At 34.9% G+C, this 23,726-nt stretch overlaps 1 protein-coding gene across 9 annotated transcripts in view; it reads left to right on the top strand.

Moving 5' to 3' along the window:
- The window catches only part of LOC118198476 (plexin-A2-like), a 1,098,378-nt gene that overhangs the window by 777,384 nt on the left and 297,268 nt on the right, over nucleotides 1-23,726 (top strand). For all 9 annotated transcript variants that reach the window (XM_085827537.1, XM_085827540.1, XM_085827535.1 and 6 more), the window contains one exon: nucleotides 7,606-8,805. In XM_085827537.1, the coding sequence (XP_085683663.1) occupies nucleotides 7,654-8,805 (1,152 nt within the window). In that variant the 5' untranslated portion in view covers nucleotides 7,606-7,653. The remainder of the gene's footprint in view (nucleotides 1-7,605; nucleotides 8,806-23,726) is intronic.

The raw sequence follows: 23,726 nt of genomic DNA on the forward strand, positions 1-23,726 counted from the left end.
CAACCCTACCCCGCGGGGAAGCCATCCCACCGCAGCGGGGCGTTTCGCAACAATAGATATAATTTTGGGTTAATCTTTGGATTATGGTAACTTGGCGAAACTTTGGCGACCAACCCTGCTACAGAAACCTGCTAGTTTATGTTTGAACGCCATTTTGTTTTCACGAAGTCAAGGCATTTTTTTTTTTTTTTTTTTTCTTTTACTTTTACTCAATATTTTTTTCCAACAATCCTGCTAGCCGAATTACGCTTATGCTAGAACTTTTATGGAACAAAAGTGCTTAATCATGACTTAGATTAGGTGCGAAATTGGGAGAAAGTGCAGAATTGCAAACTGCTTGCCGCGTTTTTAAGAATTGCACATACATGGTATCATCCATGTACACGTCGACCTATTTTCACTTAAAAAAACATCCCAGAATTGCACAAAAATGGCATTGCGCACACACTTGATTTTATCCATGTGCACTGCTAAAGTCCTAGCTAGTAACTTTTATCGCCTTACCAAAATGTCGCCAAGCTACCTGTTACCATATTCCAAAGATTAGCCTAATTTTGTTCTTCATCAACGAAAAATCGAACTCATCTTCTCTTTAACTGATTCCTTTATCGTATTCCATGCTTATTGAGCTCCTTAACTTTGATTATAATGTTCTTATTTCCACGATTGTCGAGTTCGAACTAACGTCAAAGACACATATATAACAATAATTCTAAACAACGTATTTAAGTTTAAAGATTGACAGTTGCTTTTAGACGCATGTGTTGTTGAATACACTCATGAAGCGTCATTGCCCAAACCAAACCTAAATAAACATCGTTACGCCTCGACTATCGCATCAGACGGAGTGGTGATTAAGAGTCATCTCTCGATTTACCACATCAAATTAAGTGGTGACCGAGAGTCACTTCTCGAGGGCAGAGGGTTACTAATTACTTAGAGGAATCACAGTATTTCGCCTATTTTCCAGAAGATGCTATGAATCTATATATATTGATTCTAACGAGATAGCATGAATTCGATATAGCGGTATGCTGTGGTATGCTCTATTTAGCGGAATTTCGAACTTAAGGTTTCGTCTTAATCGCTTGTCGCGAGGTGAGAACTGAATTAATTGAATGAGAAATACTCAATCGTATGTGAAAAACTGTTTCTTTTTTTTTTTTTTTTGTTTTTGTTTTTGTTTTGTTTGCTTAATTTCTTTTATACATCGTTCTAAATTTATTATACTATTTGAATAGAACATTTAGCAACGATTAGGTAATTCTTTAAATGATATACATTTTGTGCATTCTGAGTTATAATATGAACGAAATATAACGCTGTTAAGTGAATCTAGCGCCAGAATGTAGCTATGGTAAACAAAGTGAATTTTAAAAAATGCATTTATTCTATTGTGGTTTATGCGCTGTCGGCAAAGTAGATATAATTAAATCCAATAAGTTTAAACAAAATGCAAGAAAAAATGCGTATAATTTAATATTCCGTACAAGGAAGTCATGTGGTGTACACATCAGATTTTTTAATTTGGTTGTACGGATTTGGTTATAGCTGTTTAATTAAACTTGCTTTCGAAATAATAACGAATAATTTTTTTCCCCCGGAAACCTTTATGAGTAAGTTGTTGTTAGAAATTTGAATTTGAAAAAAATATTGGAAATGAAATTGGAAACCTTCTTTAATCCTTTATATCCCAGGTTACTTTATTTTTTGAAAAATAAGCGATTTATCGATGTGTCCAGTAAGGAACTAGAGCATGGAAGAAGGATGAAAAGAGCCTTTTCTTAAGCACTTAGTAATTTAACTGAAGGCACTTGTTGTGCTTACAAAAACCAGCCAGCATTTATGCCGTAATACAAAAGTAATGAATTCAAATTAAATCTAGGTTATAACTTAGGTTAGCCAAAAGCTGCACAAATGAATAACGCAAAAGTTGGCTGAAAACTATACCGGCGTGACAATAAAAGCCACTACTGACAAAACCTATACCGACGCACTATTGGCGAAAATGAAGCAATGCTGAAGACAGATTGCCATAGCAGAATTTCAACTAGCGACGTGACTTTCAGCAGGCTGCCACGCTCTAAATTCTCCGAAACCTACTTTTAAATACTATATCTGTGTACCTCATTTGAATACGCGCGAACTCAAATTAGCATTTCCTTGTCCATGTAATTCATGGAAGAATGATTGGCACAGCCTCAAGGAGGTTGGACTTCTACTTTCATCCCAATTTTGAAGGAGAGCACCCCGGGGAGGTTGGACTTCTACTTTCATCCCAATTTTGAAGGAGAGCACCCCGGGGAGCATGATTGGAGAGTCTGCCACCCTTCTCTTCTACCACCAAACCACACGAGAGGACTTTCGGCTCGCCATATATTTAGGGTACCCCCCCATACCGCAAAGACACTATACATTTACAAACATCTATGACTTCTTCGGGATTCGAACCTTGCCTTTTGGTATCGCAATATCTTTCCCTAACACTATACCGTCTGGTCGACAACAGTAAAGATACTGTATATAAAATAACTTGTTAAATAAAATAAAGGAATACTTTACAAATTTTTTTACCTGTTCAATATTTATCTTGATCTTTTTTCGTTTTAGAGGATTTTTGGATTAAATTAACCGGTTAAATAAAATGAATGAATACTTTACAAAATTTTTTTTGTACGTTCAATATTTCTCTTGATCTTTTTGTGTTTTAGAGTATTTTTGAATTATCTTGACCGGTTAAATAAAACGAATGAATACTTTATAAATTGTTTTACCCGTTCAATATTTATTTTGATCTTTTTGCGTTTTAGAGTATTTTTGGATTAACTTAACCAGTTAAATAAAATAAAGGAGTACTTTACAAATTTTTGTACCTGTTCAACATTTATCTTGATCTTTTTGCGTTTTGGAGTATTTTTGTTTAACTTAACCGGATAAATAATAAAAAATTTGTCAATGATTAAATTAAAATAAAATGAATGAATACATTTTTTTCCCTGTTCAGTGTCCATCTTGATTATTTTGCGTTTTAGAGTATTTTTGGATTAAATTAACCTGTTAAATCCAATTAAAATTAACCCAGTTAAATAAAATGAATGAATACTTTGCAAGTTTTTTTTTTACCTGCTCAATATTTATCTTGATCTTTTTGCATTTTAGAGTATTTTTGGATTAACTTAATCAGTTAAATTAAACCGGTTGAATAAAGTGAATGAATGCTTTACAATTTTTTTTTTTTTTTTTTTTTTTTTTTTTTTTTTTTTACCCGTTCAATGTTTATCTTGATCTTTTTGCGTTTCAAAGTAATTTTTGGATTAACTTCTAATAATTTTAATAGTAACTATTTGTAATAGTAACCATTTTTTATTTCCACCTTTTTTATTCCCACCAGAGACGAAATTGGGTCTCCCGTCATTGTGAGGTTATGGTATTCAATTTTGTTAATTTAATAAGAAAATCCTAATTAGTGTTTCCTATCTAGTTTTCTGTCTAATCGCAATTTTTGTCTTAGTTATAACAAATACACTGACTTGCTTCATTTTCATTCTTATTCACACAATATGCAGCGCTCGTACGGTGAAATGAAAGAAGTAAATCATGTAAAAATTGTGGAAACCTTACGTTTTGTCTGCCTCCTACACCCCCCCCCCCCGGCTTCCCGACGTTTGCATGTACGTGAGGGAAATGAGGAAACTAAAAACCTTTTCGTCATTTGTTCCAGTTCGTGGAAAATTTTGTTTCTATGTGTACTTATTTCTCTTCCCCCTTTCCTGCAGTAATAACGCACACAAAAAGGGAGTGGAGACGGTATTCTTTTTTTCGCCACATTTTGCTTTTCGTAACCTTGAGTGAGTTTCAAATGAAAGGGGAAAGAAAAAAAAGAGTAACGCATGCTTGTGCGTTGTAACAATTCGTTTTCTTTTGCCACGGCGTTACATGTGTATATTGATGTTTGTACGCACGTTCTATGTGATTAATGTCTGCAAAAGAAGAAGTTTATGTTATTCCTTTTCAAACTAGGTTTTTAAATTATTTATGCGGCGTAGCCGAACGTGTGAGTAGCAGTTGATTCTGACACAACAGTTGAGTTTTCACACGCACGCCAAAGTTGGGGACAAATGACAAGATCTGATCCTGTGGATAGAAGAACATGGGAATGAAAGTTTCGGGGGTTGCCCATAGGTATGCACGTCAGCTGCTACATGTGCATTTAGAATGCGTTACGCCAGTTTCTTTGGCGTATAAAGCTGTGCAAAAGACGAGTGACGTTTATCTTCCTGTCAGAAGCTTGTTAGTAAAACTCATCTCCGCTAAATGAGCACTTTTATTATTATTTTTAACGGGGGGGGGGATATTAGCGACTTTTTACCAGTTTTGTTTTATTAGCAAAATATCATCTCTTAAATTTGCAACATATTTTTGTTCTACATTTTTATTTCCTTGTACGACGTAAAAAGGAAGTATTGTAATCGCGAAAAGCTTCAGGCAGCATATTTCAACGAAAATATCCACTTTGACCGCCTTTCGAATGCAATTTAACGATGTTTTTGCGTGATATCTATACATAAGGACAGAATAAAAGACTCTTTTTCTCCAAAAAAACTAAAAAACTGCTTTAAAATGAATTTTGAAGAGAATTGTTCGTGGCGTCTGTACGAACGTATGTACGTACGTATCTCGCATAACTCTAAAACGAGTAGCCTCAGAACGTTGAAATTTTGTATATACGACTACTATAACATGTAGATGTGCACCTCGTATTTTGGTTTCAATCGGCCGCACCAAACGTATATAAATATAAATATATCCACTCTGTTACCCGGCTCAGTGATCTCAGTATCTTTACTCTTATATGTTTGTAAATTGTACATTTTTTTTCTTTAAAAATGATTGAATTATGTTGTTTTTATCTTCCGGTTAAGAGTTTTATGCCTTTAGTAAATCTGTATGCAATATTTTTAGAATTATCAACAATTTTAAAATTGTTTAAGTGCCGCTAAGCCTAATTTGGTGGCGGCCATTGCTCTTGTTTGCATTTGAAACAGCTGAGTAGCGGATTTGTTGCCAATCTAAAGAAACTTAGCTTCGGAACAACAAAGATAACGCCTTCATTTATTATTTAAATCATGCTTAATCCTTTCTGGAATTTTTTCGAGGAAATAAGTGTTTAAGATTTACTTCGTAATTTTTAATACAGATATTTTGAGTTTTTATGTATTTTTGCCTTGTCGCGAAGTGAGAACTGAATTAATTGAATGAGAAATACCAAATCGTCTGTGAAAAACTGTTTCTTTTTTGTTTTGTTTGCTTAATTTCTTTTATACATCGTTCTAGCTTTATTATAGTATTTGAATAGAACATGTGGCAACGCTTAGATAATTCTTCAAATGACATAAATTTTGTGCATTCTGAGTTATAATATGAACGAAATAGAATACTGTTAAGTAAACCTAGCGCCAGAGTGTCGCTATGGTAAACAAAGTGAATTTTAAAAAATGCATTTATTCTATTGTGGTTTATGCGCTGTCGGCAAAGTAGGTTTAATTCAATCTAATAAGTTTAAATGAAATGCAAGAAAAAATGCGTATAATTTAATATTCCGTACAAGGAAGTCATATGGTGTACACATCAGATTTTTTTATTTATTTTTACATATCTAAGATCGTATATAATTCTTAAACTGTTAAAAATTACAAATGTAACTGTAACAAAAAAAGGTGTTATAAATGGTGATTAAAAAATGTGAAAAATGTGAGCTTAAAATAGTTAGTAATGCAGTATTTATATAGTAGTGCTTTTGACGTGGCATTTTGTATGCAGAAGTGTTTTAATAGTTGTCGTATTATGTATTTGAAAGCTTGTAGAGACCTTAGGTTATTTCGAAGGAGGAGTCATGAAAAATGTGCAGTGCCCTTGCCGGGACTCGAACTTGCACCTCTCGAATACGCGCCGAGTGTGTTAACCGTTACACCAAGAAGGCATACTGAAAGGAGAGCGAAAATGTCTTATATACTTCTCCTTTTAAAAGGCGACTGGGGATTAGGGAACCCAATCGCCAAATCCTGGTAGTGGAGAATCATTATCCACCACCTTTTTTTTTTTTTTTTTTTTTTTTTTTTTTTTTTTTTTTTTAGTTCGGGCGCCACTGTAGAGACTATAGATGGTTATTTTAAGCAGAGCATGTGAAAAATGAGCAGTGCCCTCGCTGGGACTCGAATACACGCCGAGTGTGCTGAGCATTACACCAAGAAGGCATGCTAAGAAGGTGGGAGAAACACCTTAGAAGCTAAAGCATAGTATGTGATCATGTATTTGGGTAGGCTTCTCTGCTGCGCCATAGTAATGCCACTAATGGAGACGTAGAATGGAACTTCTGTGTGAGTGCAAGGCCCACCAGCGACCGAGCAGTAGCTGAACTCTGGTAGTTCGGTCCGAGATTCGAATCCTGCGAACGGGCTGGCAGGCAGATAGCCCTCGAGGCTTTGCCATAACCACATAAACCAAACCTATATGAGTGTAATATCCAGTTGTCTTACGCGTATGGACAGATTTGTGTAGTGGGGTTGGTTTTACGTTTTTCTCTTACAATCTTTTACAAATATATAAATATTATAGTGTCCAGAGTCGTTAGGTTCATTTCGGAACTGAAAACGTGAAAAATGAGCAGTGTCCCGGCCCGGATTTGAACTCCAGCCCTCCCGACTGCTAACCAAACGTGTTTCCAATCACACCACAACGGCCATTACAGCATTAAGGAAAGTGGAAATTTCTAACATTCTCTCCCACTTAAATTATGGCTGTGAAAATGGGACTCATTTGAGAAATCCAAGTACTGACGCATTATCATCCACTACACTTTAGTTCGAATGTCACTTGTATTCACTTAGAATTTTTTTACAAGCCGGGAAACAGGAAGAATTAGCAATGCAGTCGCCGAGATTCGAACTCCTGACCTCTCCCGATTGCTAGCCAGATGTGCTTTTAATTACACCACGAATGCACGTGGTAAGGAATGAGAAAATGCCTTAAGTAGCATTTGTGACAATAGCTCAATGATTTGTGTTAAACAGTGTTACGTATTCGTTAAAATTATAATTTTAGATATATTCAAAGACGTATTTTTATAAATTAAAAATCCATTTTCGTGCTTTATTTGTATTTTTTCCCTTCTTTTTGAGAAAATAGAAAAATTTGTCGGATATATAAACTATATCTCTGTCGAAGTATCAAATCAATAAAAGGAATATTCTTGGAATAATTACTAAAAGTTCCCTTCTGGCTAATTGGTTAGGTAGATCTAATGTTGCCTTTATTAAGATATCTTAGAATCAAGTTATATAAGATTAATAAAACTGAGTTTGCAGTGCAAGCCAGGTGTAGTGTTAGAAAATCCGTCTATCGTATGTCGATCATAGATGAAGCATGTTACTTTCTTAGCAGAAATACCTGTGTGTCTTTTTGGGAATTTTTTTAATTTATGCTTATTTTCTCTCTCTCGTTATATATATTGGCTATATCTTTCTCTCTTTATATGTATATATATATATATAATTGTTTGCATTATGTCTTTCAACAGTTGTTTGAATACGTTTAATTTTTTTTCAGTTAAAGTGAAGGAGAGGAAGTGACGCGACCAACGTCCTGGAGGCCGCCATGAAGAAACGGCAGAAGCGGTGGTCTACGCCACCTCTTTTCATCCTTGCTGCAGTTGTTACGCTGCTTGTCATTCAGTGTGTTCCTTGTGCGTGTGAAACTTCATCATATCTGACGTTCGAAGACCCTGACATAGAGAAGTTTAACCATATGACGGTGCATGATTATACCGAGCGTGTCTACATTGGGGCAGTCAACCGTATCTACCAGTTGTCGAGGGACCTGAAGAAGGAAGCTGTTGCAGAGATGGGGCCCGTTGAGGACAGCCCGAAGTGCCCAGTCACTCGGGTTTGTCCGAACGAGCCCAAACGACCCACAGATTACTACAATAAGGCTCTCGTGGTGGACTACTCTCAAAGTAAACTGATCGCTTGCGGGAGTCTGTTCCAGGGCACCTGCACGGTCCATGACCTGAATGACGTCTCCATATATGAGACACCCGCAAGCGAATCCGTGGTGGCCAACAACGCCACTGCGTCGACGGTTGCCTTCATTGCACCTGGTCCTAAAAATTTACCACGCACTCATGTCCTCTATGTCGGGGTCTCGTACACGGGCAACGGACCTTACCGTTCGGATGTACCAGCTGTTAGCAGTAGAAGTTTGGACCCAAGTAACATGTTTGTGATAGCCCATAGTGGCGTGACGACTGGCACCAAGATCATGCTCAACAGCATGTCCAGAGAGATATATCCAATCACTTACATCTATGGATTTAGCAGCAAAGGATTCTCTTACTTCGTGACTGTGCAAAAAAAGGCCACGGATCCTCCGAGGCCGTTCATCTCGAAATTAGTCAGAGTGTGTCAGAGGGACGTCCAGTATTATTCTTATACCGAGGTGCCATTGATGTGCCGGTCCACCGATGGTACGGATTATAATTTGGCCCAAGCAGCGTATGTTGGTAAACCGGGCTCCGAACTAGCGAAATCGTTAGGAATTTCTGCCCAGGACAGTGTGCTTTTCGCCGTATTTGCGAAGTCGAAAGATGAGGCAGACATATATAACAAACCGAGCCCCAACTCAGCTCTGTGTGTTTATGCTTTATCAGTCGTGCACAGGAAGTTTACGCAAAATATTCAACACTGCTTCAATGGAAATGGTGAAAGGGGCCTGGACTTCATCAATCCTAGTCAACCCTGCTATCCCACGGTAAGTGAAATTTTTATGGTGTATTTACTGGCCTTGAATGTTCGTGGACTTTTTTTTTCCCTCCCGCTGTGCTGTACTTCGCAGGGATAACGACACATACGAAATAAACTTCCTGGGATTAAGGTGCATGCACATATTGTTGAACAAATATTTCTAGACCAGATGTTTTCTTACTTTCAGGAATAAATAGCGTATGTGGTCTAGCGGGTTGGTCTGTTTATGGGATATTGAGTTCCAACAGATTTTTTTCATACGCAAGATTAAAAAGTTGACTGTAATTAATTTCTTTAATGCAACTCTGGGCTTTAAAATCAACAATGGTATTTGATTTTTTAATTTCAGTTGCAAATATTATGAGGCTTTTCCTTATAAAATTAAAAAACTTAAACTATTAATATACTTAAAAATGTTTTATGTATTTAGTTAATTTTTTTCCTAAGTAAAAATAATATAATTTGTTCGTATATATAAATGTATATGTCGTATTTGTAGTAAAGTAATATCATTTTAAAAGTTAGTACAGATTTTCATTAGTGACTTTATTGTGATAGCTTTATTTAAAATTTAGTTACAGATATTAATAATGGTCAGTTATAGGCTATCTGAAGCACTATCTTCCGAAAGGTGAAAATTAGAAAACATGTTAGTCAGAAATCGGAATTAGAAGTAAAGTTGGTGTTCCGTACTTTATCGTTTGGCCGACGGAGCTTTTTCCGTCGCATTTTTGCCGTTATTTATTTACTATGTTAGATGTAAAATCTGGCAACAGGAAAATAATGTAAAAGTTTAGTTTTTGATAATTGGCAACTGGCATATTCCACGACTTGAAGAGTTCCTCCTTACAAAATGTAATCGCTGTAATAACTGTATCTATTTAAGTAATTAAACGCTATTGCTAATAAACGTATTTTTCATTTCCTATTACGTTAATTACGCACAGCTTATTTATTCATAAAATGAGATGACAGTAAAGGACATTTTTCAGTGTAGGATAACTGTATTTACAGAATGTTTTGAAGGCCTACAGTTTAGAAATTTCTCTTAAGAATATTAAATAAATCGGAAGATTTATTGGGATCGAATGTTAATAAAAATAAAGAATTAGTAAATTTCCTGACATAGAGTAAATAAACGCGAATCGATTTTAAAATCATATAATTATTTCTAAGATCGTTAGCTTACGGTGTTTAACAATCGCTGTTAAAAATTGTCAGTTAATAGTTGCTGACACTTTACGACTACGAAACGTGATCCTTCTTTATGAGCGACATATTCAAAAACCAGACAATATGATTATGGTTGTCGTAAGAATGCATTCTCCTGTTACTATGTATTTTTTTCTGAAATCGTTAGAGGTAGCATAAAATCCGTAATGAGGTCGGTCTAAAATAAGTATTTAAAATAAATAAATGAAAGATAATATAAAATCTAAAAGCTTTCAGGTCTTAGATTACGCCAAAAGCGGCGTTTGTTTTTAACGTTTTTTATGTTACCTTTATTTATTAAATATCATGTTCTTCGTACTTAAACCATAAAATTCAGTTCAACAGCAATATCACAAATTATTTAAAAAGAGCATACCTTTAGAATTTCCCATACACAGTCTCGCACGATGGAGATGAAAAAAAATCCCCCCTCCCTCCGTACAGTGTTGCCATTGTTCGCTTTGAAATCTTTGAGATTTTAATCAAAGATTCGTTAAAGTTTTAAAATATATGTAATGGATGATTAAAAAAAAAACAAATTGGGAAATCAAGATTTGGTCTTACAGATGCCCATATTCAAGTGGAGGACCATGTTATTCAAAATTTGATGGCTCTAGGTACCGTTGTTTTTTCTCAGTGCGAGAAATACGCATGTATACATTAATGGAGATTCTTCAGTATTTAATTTCTTTAAATATTATGCAGGGCTCTAATATTTGGTGGCAACAATCTGAAAAGTGAAACGCCGCTTATAGTGAACCAACGCAAAATATCAAAGTGAAATAAATAGGCCTTCTGGGCAAATTGCACCTTTTATAAGTGTGTTGAATATTTCTTATTTTATTTTTTTATATGCTGATTTCCTTTCAAACATTCAACCCTGGTTAAGTATTCCTTTGCCATGCAGACTGCCAAAGACTCTTTCACTCTCTCACTCACATTATTCACATTTCTCCTTATGAAAATGAAATTAAAAAAAAAAAAAAAAAAAACTATTTAAACTAATATCTTGAGTATCTGTTAGGTTCTTTCCGTTCTAAACCATAGTAATGTTGCGGGAATGGAATCCAAGAAAAATGAAGTAGGGTCTTTCAGTGCCTGGGGGGGGGGGGTTGAAAGTTTTCTTTTCGTGTTCCATGGGCGATGGCCAAGGTCCATTGCTTTTTGTTCCCCTATCATCCAAGAGGGAGAGCCAGTCACCCCTGTTCTCTTCCGTGGTCATCTGTTATACACGTGACCCCAGACTTTGTCACGTACAAAATGTGATCAAATATCCAAAAACGGCGTATTTTTGGTGTAGAAAACAAATTAGGTGCGATCGGTCTTTTCTCCTTATTTTTTCTCTTTTACGTGTACGTTTTCGTCCCCTCCTTAAAAATAAAACTCCACCGTCGCTAGAATTTTTTTTCGGAAAACCTTCTCAGTGAGTTTTTTTAAAGAACGAAGGATATGGAAGAATTCTTTTCCCTTCTTTCTTCCTGTTGAATTTGATGAAGTATAGCGTGGTCGCTGTTTTCCCCAAATTGTTTTTCTTTCACTTTTCATGCAATTGGATCCCAAATGTGCTGAAACATTTTAAAAAGAGTTTTTGAAGTTTGGATGGAATGTTTGTGGGACGATGCTTTTTTTGTGTTTTCTAAGGTACGTACAGCAGTATTTGACTGTTAGTTGTAATGAAAACATTCAAAATTTTTTACCAAGTTTGTAAAATTCTTTGTAAATTTTTCCAGCTTATTCCCCCCCTTTTTGTACTCTTTTGATAGAAGAGACGATTTCCTTGTTTTTAATAGAAATGCACATTATGTTTCATTTTTAATGTGAACTGATAACATTTTTCTTTCTGTCCCTCTGGATCAAAATGCAGAAACTCAAGGCCATGTGAAGAATAAAACCGGAGGTGGTTGTGGTGGGGGAAGGCAGACCTTAAGATTGGTGTCGATTTTATGCAAACTTTTAGCAATTTTCAGGTGTCCGACTCAGTAGCTCATTCCCAAGAATTTATTAACATAAATTGTGTGCTTCTCCTATCTGTTTGGTACGTCTCTTTCCTTTAAACATTAATTATGCTACTGAAGTTAAGTTCACTTCGATGCATGTGATTGCGTACGGCGTAAATGTAAATGAGAAAAAAAGTTATAAGTTACTTTCTCCTTCCTTTCTGCGCCCACCAGCGGCCGAGCGGTAAAGCCGCTGAACACTGGTAGTTCGGTCCGAAGTTCAAATCCCGCGAACGGGCTGGCTGCATGGGTGTTTTCGTGGTTTTTCCCATGTGTAACATGTATACGAGCCAGTTTCCCTTAGAAAGTCCTCCACGAAAGGCATCCCTCCCTTTAGGATGATAGCCCTAGTGTGCTTTGCCATAATTAAATACACCACACCACACCACACCACCCTCCTTTCTGCATGCCTTCGTTGTGTAACGCTCCAAGCGTATTCGAGAGATCCAGGTTCCAATCCCGGCGAGTGCAATGCCGATTTCTTGAGTTTTCTGACATAAAAAAAAATGCCTAATAAATCTACAGTGGCGCCCGAACTGAAAGGTGGTGGATGATGATTTTACAACACCAGGATTTGGCAACAGAGTCCCCTCAGTATTTTCTCCCCCTTTTCTGTATGCCTTCGTGGTGCAACGGTAGCACACTCGGCGCGTATTCGAGTGGTCCAGGTTCGAGTCCCAGCGAAGGTATTGCTCATTTTTCACATCTCCTGCTTGGGAAAAAAACCTAATGTCTCTACAGAGTTTTGTTTTGAAAACGACGATTTTTGATTCCTATATGGAATTCTTGAATAGTCTAAGAATGGTTGGCTTACCTGAGCCGTTTTCATTCTTAGTTATGTGAATTGAAATTTTCCGGGAAACTAGGCAATCATCTTAAAATGGGGGGGGGGAAAGAAAGTCACCTTGAAACTAGACAGTTATTGGAATATAAGATTTCCCGTCATGTATAAGATTAATTTTTGTTTTGTATGTTATGAACATTGAAGACAAGAATGTACCCAAAACTTACTCCACTAGTGACCGAGTGATTGAAACCGCTGAATGCTGGAAGTTCAATTCCATATGAATACGCTGGCTTGCATGGTTGGTTTTCGTGCGTTTTCCCATTTGTACCGTATATACGAGTCAGTTTCTCTTTCAAAGTCCTCCACGAAGATATCCCTACCCGTAGGCAGATAACCCTTATGTGCTTTGCCGCAGCCAAATAACCATTACGTAAGTTATCTCCCCTTCTGAATGGCATCGTGATGATTTAACTCCAGTCCCCGTTAAACATTTTAACATTTTGCTTTCAAATTACTTCAAAACATCTTTCAAAATATAACTTACCAGTATGGATGCACACTTTTAAAATAATTCTACTTTAATTAAACTTAGGAGATAATATAATCAATTAATCAATACTGTTTAGGAAATAATTTATTATTAACTAACTTTGCAGCAATTGCGCAAGTAATAATAACTTGTATTCACACTAAATGGATTTAAGTTCATACAACATTTGATATGCTAAATAGCAGCTATTAGCGCTATTTATCTCTTACATAATGTACCCACTTTATATATTATCTCCATCCTTTTTAAGTTTTAAAGTTCTTATACAAAAACTTTACTGTATTGAAGGTTAGCAGCCTCCTTACTTTTATATCTTGCTAGTTTAACCCATATTGAAATCACTAAATGTCATTCCACTAGATGACAAACTTGAAAATTTAACGCCATGCCTGCAACAGGTAAACCCAAAAAACAATTTCTATGAAAAACATTTAACTGTATTTACATGATTACTTGCGGTACTTGACATATTAAATATATAGGACAGACTAAAAACAATCTTAACTTTCGAATCAATAACCATAGAGCTCAAATCAAAAAATTCAACGCACAAAAAAATAGCATTAAAATAAGTACACCATCACAACTTAATACAGCAGAATTAGAACACTTTAAACACCATGACTTCAACTCTATTCAACTTCAGATACTAGATATAATACCCAATCACAAAACACGAATTTTTCAGGAATCTCTCTATATACTAAAACAACGCTCACTTTATCCATATGGATCCATATATACATAGTCATAGAGATACTTCTAAGAAGTCTATTTTCAGCCAATTTAAACTCTACAGCATTAAAACGCAGAGAGGAAAAAGAGGAAGCAAAATAAAAAATAATGCGAGATTTTTATCCACTTTGAATACACTTGCATTGAAAAAACAATTGAAATGTTTTTTTGTCTTAGACTGCTTTCCCAAGAAACTTCTCAACTGGTTACACTCCTGTACTAATAAATTCCTTATCAAACTAAAAAAATTCATTCAAGAAAGCTACGATGACATACAAATCATTAAAGACATGATTCTTGATTTTAGTCTTTTCAGACTCTCTAATAGTCTCACTCAACGCAAAATTTATTTTAAAGTCAATTTTCTGCATCCGCAGTTTGACAATATTCATTTCTCAAGAATCATCAGAGATTGTAAAGATTACTTCCCCGCAGTTGACACAATACCAATGTTTACATTTAAATATCAAAGGACCTTAAGCAACTTGCTTACTAACCACCATGAAATAGATGAAACTGCAGAATGACACTGTAAGACACCAATTTACAGCAATTACGTAGATTCTCATCACCAGCACATAATTACTGGCAACCTGAATATCATACAAAACCATCAACTAAAAACACTAATGAGTTATGGTACAAAATTTAGACCAGTCAGAAACATTACTACAAATTACTGTTACAAGACTTTTGAAAACAACATCAACGAATTTATAGTTAAAGCAAGCTATCAACTGAATTTACCCATAAATACCTTCTTAAAATGGAAAGCTAAAATTCTTCAACGCATATCCACAGAAATCAGTCACCTCAAATTTAAAAGTACACTGAATTGGTCGCAACTTACATCAGATATTAGTAAATTAAAACAGCTTTTTACTATTACAAAAATAGATAAAGCAACTAATAACTTTAGCATTATATGAAAACAATTCTACACTAAGATTATTCATAAAGAACTTCTTACTTATCAATCAGCCAACCTTACAGAAACATCTATAATTAACAGGATTAAAACTTTTCATAAGAAACTGAATATTACTTTCAATGCTAACTACAACAGATTTACTAATCTTTATGCGATTCCCAAATTCCATAAAACACCATTAAAATTTAGATTTATAGCTAATGGAACTAATAATTACAAGAAAAATATAGACTATTATTTTTCAATTCAACTTAATAAAATCTGTAAATTTATTTTCAATGATTGTAACACTAATCATAACTATTGCTGGATCATTCATAATAACACTCCTGTCATTAATACCATTCATACCATTAACATCCAAAACATTAACTGCTATGATTTTGAAAACTTATATACCTCACTTCCTCTAGAAGAAATCTATACCAGTCTACTTGATCTACCAAAACTTTTCCTTAGTATACTCAATATCATGACTCTTGACAAATGGAAAACCTACCTAAAATGCACACTTTTTCATAACTACATCAAGTTTCAAAATCAACTTTTTAAACAAGTCAGAGGATTGCCAATGGGCTTACATTCCAGCACCTCGATCTGTAATATCTTTTTATTTGTCAAAGAATTTAACTTCCAAAAAATCTACAACCACAAGAGTTAAATTACTACAAACACACATACAGATATATTGATGACCTTATTACAATTAATAATTTTGGTAAAATTGAAAACTCAGACATTTATCCTAATTGTCTTAAACTTAATAAAACTAATAATTCACAAAATAGCATAGACTTTCTAGATCTTCAAATCATTAACTACAAAAAATTTTACTTTTTGACAAAACAAGAAACTTCAATTTCAATACTAACAAATTAATAAATTGGAACTCCAACATATCAAAAAAAGTAATAAACAATACTATAATTAATCAAATACAACGTATTAAAACTATATGCACAGATACAATAGATTTACAACGCGAAATTATGATCCTTATCAAAATTCTCAAAAATAATCTAATTCCCTTTCAATTTATCAACCATTGCCTTAAAAGAGCAGGCATTAAATACTCACTCTAAATCACTTAACTGATAGGGATATGATAATTTATTCCTAAACCTGAGAAGGCGGTATAAGTTGGATGACTCAGTTGAAAGATTTGTATATAGTGTAATTACTTATTGTATATATTGTAAAAAGCTAATTGTCTTCAGACATATACTGTTACTAAAAAAATGGGCCTATTTCCTGCCTTTAGACTGTCTATTAGCTCTTGGACAGCGAAAATGCCTTTTTCCTTTCTTAAATTCTTAATCATTGCGACACGACAATTAGCCAGAAATTAATTAATTTCCATTCACTAGTATTTTCTAAAAAATCTTAACAGACGGTCTCTGTCAGATAAGAACTCCACAAAATACATCCCTCAAGAATTCCAAGTCCTACCCACTACCATAAATTACTTCACCCAAGTCTTACCGACTGATATTATTCAAAGCCCCTACTGCCGCTAAGAATTTTCGGACACCCTACACTTCTGAGTCAGACACGAAGAGAACACTTTGCACACTCCCCCACTAGAAAGAATGTAAGTTACTTAATACCTTTCTGGCCTTTATATCTTCATGTACATTCACTATCTTATTTATATTATTTTCTATATTATTTTTATATTATTTTTATGTTTTCTTTGATTCGTTTTTACAAAGTTTGCATTATTTATCTTTTTTATAATCTTCTATGTTTATTTCAACTTTACTTTGAATTCGATTTCATAATGACAATTTCCAATGTTTAATTTCTACTAATAATAATAATATAGTACTCAAATACATAAAGATGATAGTGTCGGGAACGGTTACTCGAGTTTTACAGGATTTCTCTACAGTAATTGATTTTTACTCCAAATTGAATTGACTAAAATGCTTCATGAGAATAAGTTCTTTGAGTAGCAACTATTCGCGGAAATATTTGGCCTGACTAGAATTGCCGATTTGGCTTTAACTTATAACTCGAGTAAAGACGAAACACTTTCATATTTACGTATTTTTATCAATTATTGTTCATTGAACGGGAGTTGGTTTGTTCCCCTTGAAAAGTCAACTAATTTCCGATCAATGACAATAATTACATGTTTTAATTTTTCCTTTTACAATTGAAATATTATTCTTCGTGATGATTTAACTCCAGTCCCCGTTAAAACATTTTAACATTTTGCTTTCAAATTACTTCAATAACTTGTATTCGCACTAAATGGATTTAAGTTCATACAACATTATATATATATATATATATCCCTTTGTTACTCGGGTCCGTGAGCTCGGTTTTTTTTTTTTTTTTAAATTATTTATGTTTGCAAATTGCAGATTTTTTTTGCTTTAGAAATGATTGAATTTTGTTGTTCTTATGTTCCGATTAATGATTTTTTATGCCTGCGTGCAATAGTTGTAGAATTATTAACAATTCGAAAGTTGTTAAAGTGCCTCTAAGCCTAATTTTTGTTACCATAGCAGCCATATTTGTTTACATTTGAAACTTATCAGAATGTGAATTAAGTCTTTCTGCACCTTCAGTGTCTTTTTGCCGAGTGGGACCGAAAGGAAAGTTTTAGTTTTGTACACCGAATGATCTGCCTTCTTGCATGCTGGCCGAATTGCTTGCTTTTGCGTAGAAAATGTAATTTTAATTGTAAAATTGTTTTTTAATTGTTTTAACTGTATTTGGCGTTTTATGTTTTTTATATCTTTCAATTTTTAATGGAGATATTTTGAGTTTTTATGTTTGCCGCAATGTGAGAACTGAATTAATTGAATGAGAAATCTATCTCTAAAGAAATTCTCTAATGAAAATAAATTTAAATGAAATGCAGGAAATTCATTTAAATGAATACAGAAAATGTAGAAAAAATGCAGAAATTTTAAATGCAGAAAATTCATTTAAATGAAATGCAGGAAAGGAAATAATGCAGGAAAAAATGCATATAATTTAATATTCCGTACAAGGAAATAATGCGGTGTACTCGTCAGATTTTTTAATATAGAAATTTCTGCAGCAATAATGACTGGAAGTGTAAATTAATCTTAAATGTGATTAAAACTGATGAGAACGGAAAGCTGGTTTTAGTATCAGATATACAGAAGGAAACAAAATTCCTCCTGTTATAATTGAAAAATGGGTATTTTCTAGCTTATTCCCTCATGCGTGACTGGAATAGAAACGAATATTAAATCAAAAGATAGCCAGTCGTCTTGTCTTTTCAAAACTGTGTTCACCTTTCCTGTGAAGTTCGCAGCCTTGTATGTAACATGAATGGAAAGTTTGTACAGATGTGAACCACGCCCACAATTACTCATTGTTACAGCGTTTCCCAGAGCCATCTTATATAAAATTACAAAGTAATTCATATTAAACAGAAGGGAAAAAAGAAAAGGAAAAAAAAAAAAAAAGGCCTTTGCACGTTTCTGAGCAGAGACTTGGTACTTCGGTAACTCTTTACCGTAACAAACCACGAAACAGGCCAGCGACTTCAGCTCCTACGAATTGTAAACTGGTTCACACTTTTTGGCGTCTGGATTTATTTTTGTTTGTTGTAACCGCTTAACTAACCAACAGTTTGTGCAATAAAAGATGTGCTTTTTTTTTTTACCCTTGTAAACAATCACAGATCTGAACAAAAGCATGAATTGCATGAAGCGAGACCATATTCTCTTCCTGTTTATATCAGCGAATGTAAACTTGTTCTGGTTTAGCTACTAAAACAAACTGTGTCTGCTGTGGATAACTGATAAATAAATTTACCATCATCCATTCCCTTTTTCTGCAGGGAAGGTTTTTGCCTTTTATGGAGTCTGTTGTACTAAGTTCCCATATTGTTTGTTGTTGAATTTCCCCCTGAGTTATATATAGCTGCTATATCAACATCAAATGATAACTTTCCGTAACTATTTATTCAGTATTGATTCTGCATCCCCAAACAGACAACTTGCGGTTGTTGCTTTCAGCCCTATGCAGTGGCGTAGGGAAGGGGTCGGGGAAGGGGGGACATCTGTCCCTGGGTGTGTCCGCCGATAACATCGCGGCAAAAACATCGTGGACGAAAACGTCGCGGAGAAAACAACGCAAGGTGAAAACGTCGTGCTACAAAACAGCGCAAAGAGAAAACATCGCATTTCTAAAACATCGTGGTACAAAACATCGTCGTAGAAAATGAAGCGGTTCAAAAACATCGCAGTTTAAAAACATCGTCGTCAAAAATATCGTGGTAAAAAATAAAGTATCTACAAATCATCGCATGATAATAACATCGCAGACATGTTTTTTCAGGTTTTAATAATTGTAAATGGATATTCCCACAATGATTTGTGAGCGCAAGGTGTAAAGAAGGATAAATTTTACTTTCGTATATTTTTAACTAATAAATTTTTGCTGAAAACGTAAGAAGGAAACTTAAGCATAGAAAATTAAATGTAACTTATAGATTATACTTTTCATGAAATATTACCAGTAAAAACTTTATAAAAATGTTTTATTAATGGCCTTTGTTAGTTAACTATGTCTGTTTAAAATTCTATTAAGTGCTATAAGTTGCATTAATTTTTTATGCTTAAGTTTCCTTTTTATTTTTTCAGCAAAAATGTATTAATTAATAAAAAATATGAAAGTAAAAATTATCCTTCTTTCCATCTTGCGCTCACAAATCATTATGGGAATATCCATTTACACTTATTAAAGCATGCCTGAAAAAAGCATGTCTGCGATGTTATCGTCATGCGATGATTTGTGGATACTTTATTTTTTACCACGATATTTTCGACGACGATGTTTTTAAACTGCGATGTTTTTGAACCGCTTTATTTTCGACGACGATGTTTTGTACCACGATGTTTTAGAACTGCGATGTTTTCTCTTTGCGATGTTTTCTCCCACGATGTTTTGTACCACGACGTTTTCGCCTTGCGTTGTTTTCTCCGCGATATTTTCGTCTGCGATGTTTTTGCCGCGATGTTTTCGGCTGTAACCGTCCCCGGGCGCAGCATCCAGAGGGCGCCAAATTGTTGGTACTAAATTTTAAAATGAAATGTTTTCCATTCCTAGTACACAGAAAGGGGCGCAAAATCTTCAGTTTTCCCCGGGCGCTGAAAACCCTAGCTACGCCACTGACCCTATGGCAGACTGGAGAAATGATTTACATATTAGGTGGCATTTAAAAAGAGATCTGCTAACGAAGGGCAGCAGAGATTATCTGCAGGAGTGTATATTGTAGATGCATTTTTCCTGTTATAACAAGTAAAGTTTCCTATTATAACAAGTTATAACTAACTATGCAGGCTTTCCTGTAAAAAAGTAAAAGAGAGCGACTGAAAGTCGGACAGCATATTTATCACTCCAAAACCAGCATATGTTGATATTTATTGTCAGAAGACATCAGAAATTTTCGGTATACGTTATAAGGTATTTCTCCCACTTCCCTAGCGTGCCTTCGTGGTGTAACGATAGCGCACTGGTCCGGTATTCCAGAGGTCCGTGGTTCGATTCCCGGCGAAGGCGGTTGCATATTTTTCATCTTTTCTGCTTCCAATTAACCTATTGACTCTACAAGTGGCGCCCGAACTAAAAGGGTTGTGGGTGATGATTCACCGCACCCAGGATTTGGCGACTAGGTCCCCTAAAACCCTAGTCTCCCTTTAAAAAGGGGTACATTTCTCCCACTTCCTTAGCGTGCCTTCGTGGTGTAACGGTAGCGCGCTGGCCCGGTATTCCAGAGGTCCGTGGTTCGATTCCCGGCGAAGGCGGTTGCTTATTTTTCTTCTTCCCTGCTTTCCCCCCCCCCAAAAAAAAAAAAAAAACCTAATGCCTCTACAACGTGTTTTTCTTCAGATTGAATCGTTTCTAGGTCAAATATTATTACTTTGTCCCTTTTTAGGGCAATTTATCCAGAAGGGCTATTGTTTTTGCCATTTTGCGTTGGTTCACTGTAATCTGTGTTTCACTTTCCAAATTGTTGCCACCAAATATTAGAGCCCTGCATTAAATTAAAAAAAAAATTTAAATATTCTGAAAGGTTTCAAATTTTATATTGCGCCAAAAGTGGCCTTTATTTTTTTTAAGTCTTTTGTGTGTCGCCTTTATTTATTGAATATCGTGTTCTTCGCACTTAAACCATAAAATTCAATTCAACAGCAATATCGCAAAATAATTTAAAAATGGGATATCTTTAGAATCCCCGATGTACAGTCTTGTGCGCAGGAGATAAAAATGTTTTTCCCTCCATACAGTGTTGCCATTGCTCTCTTTGAAATCGTTGAGTTTCTTAATCAAAAACTCATAAGTGCTTTAGAAAATATGAAATAGATAATAAAACAAATTCAAAATTTGGGCTTCCAGATGCCCATATTCGGGTTGAGACGTTATTCAAAACTCGATGACTATAGATATCGCTGTTTTATCACAACGCGAGAAACATACACACATTTATGCAGATTCTTCAATATTTAATTTCTATAACTACTATTATCTATTTTATACTTATTCTATTAATGCAGGGCGATAATATATGGGGGCAACAATTTGAAAAGGGATACACTATAAACGTTGCAAATCGACAAAAGGAAATTAATAGCCCTTCTGGGCTAAAGCCCTTTGGGTTAATGAAGAAACTGCATGAAAGTATGTAACATTCTGGCACAGTGAAAAAAACAACGGTACCTAGGGACATCAAATTTTGAATAACATAATCCCCCACGCGAATATGGGCACTTGGAAGCCCATATTTGGAATTTGTTTTATCTGTTTCATATTTTGTGATTCTTTAACGAATGTTTTATTAACAAAAGCGTGCAATGGTAACATTATATATATATATATATATATATATATATATATATATATATATATATATATATATATATTAAAATATCTCCAGCGCGCGAGATTGTGTATCGGAAATTCTATAGATATAATGTTTTAAATATTTTGCAATATTGCTGTTGAATTGAATTTTAGAGTTTAAGTGCGAAGAACATTATGTTTTATTTAGAATAAAGATAACAAATAAAACATTAAATAAACGTCCTTTGGGCGTAATATAAAATCTGAAAGCTTTATTTATAATTTTATTTATTTAATTAATTTATATGTTTTAATTCCAGATGGATTCTTTTCTTTAAATATATAACGCTTATTGAGTGGTTCTCAATATGAGAAAATTAGTAGAATATTCTTAATCGAGGTATGTGTTATCTTTTAATTAATGAGAATGTCAGTTATATAAACTACCATTTGAGAATCTGCCTGCATTTGGGGGAAAGGAATCTTTAGCATTAGGTATGTATAATGCAGATGAGTCTTTTTTAATCTTTACCTTTCCTCCCCAATTATAGGGTGGGGAGTTGAACCTCGCCCGCTACTGTCACGGTTTGTGACACTCATTTTTTGTAATTAGTAATTAACGCCTGGACCAGCTGAAGAGGTAATTTGTGAAGCTCGCGTAGCCGAAAGCGCTTTTTAAAGTCATTCTCTCGCTTTGGAAGCTTTTGTGAGCCCAAAGCGAGAGGAAAAAAAGACCTTTTGTCCTTGCAAAGTGAACGGGGGGAGGAAATGAACAATGGGTATGTCCTGAATCTAAATATCTAAAGCGGTTCTTCCTGAAGAAAACTCCTCTTTTAAGTTCCGAGTGAAAAAATATTATTAAAGATATCCGTCGGGCTCATTAAAGTGCCCGTCCCATTAATAAAAGTTAAGGAATGACCGGAGCGAGTTTTTGATTTTGGGGGGGAGGTCGCTACTTGCCTTTTTTACTTCCCCCAACAACAGAACTTATATCTCACAAAAGAATTGAAGCAAGTGTGAGTGATTTCCGCAAATTAAATGGCTTATCGACTGAGAGTTTAATGCTATTAATAAAAATTACACTTCCCTTTGGTAGTCTATATTGTTTGACTTATACTGAATATCTGTTGATTCATTGACGAGGCTTGGTTTCCGCCATTTTGGGTCACTAGACAACTGGGAGTGACGTACACATAACCGAAAAAATTGTCGTTACCAAAAAAAATGAAAACGTTGAAACAAAATCGTTGCCACACAATAAAAACGAAACAGTGCATGACGTCATTCCGTATAAGTCATCCAGCACGCCAACGTCACTTCTGGTTGGCACGTGATCCAAGATGGCGGAGACCGCGGCCTTTCCTGAAACATCACTTCCGCTGGCTGAGTACCAACGCTTACTACTTAGGGTAGTGGTCATTTTGATGTATTATTTGCGTTAGCATTTTAAATTTTGTTCCTAAATTTCACTTGGTGTTCTTTAGAAATCAGGTGCATCATTATCAGAAGTGCACAGCCCTGATCCTCCTAGCCGGCCGTATGATCAAAAAGTGGGACTCGCCAGAAAAAACAAATATAAGTGTGGGGGGGGGGATATGAAAGATTTCAGATTTTAAATTACGTCCAAAGGGGCTTTTTTTTAACATTTTGTGTGTTATCTTTATTTATTAAATAACATGTTCTTCGCACTTAAACCATAAAATTCAGTCCAAGAGCAATATCGCGAAATAATTTTAAAATGAACATATCTTTAGAATTTCCGATACAGAGACTCACGCGCTGGAGATAAAAATGTTTTTCTTTTTTTTCGTATAGTGTTGCAATTGCTCGCTTTGAAATCGTTCAGTTTGTTAATCAAAAACTCATAAATGTTTTACAGAATGTG

The sequence above is a fragment of the Stegodyphus dumicola genome, chromosome 12 (genome assembly GCF_044657685.1).
Source record: "Stegodyphus dumicola isolate Sdum_Otavi_A_Nest chromosome 12, ASM4465768v1".
Lineage (NCBI taxonomy): Eukaryota > Metazoa > Arthropoda > Arachnida > Araneae > Eresidae > Stegodyphus > Stegodyphus dumicola.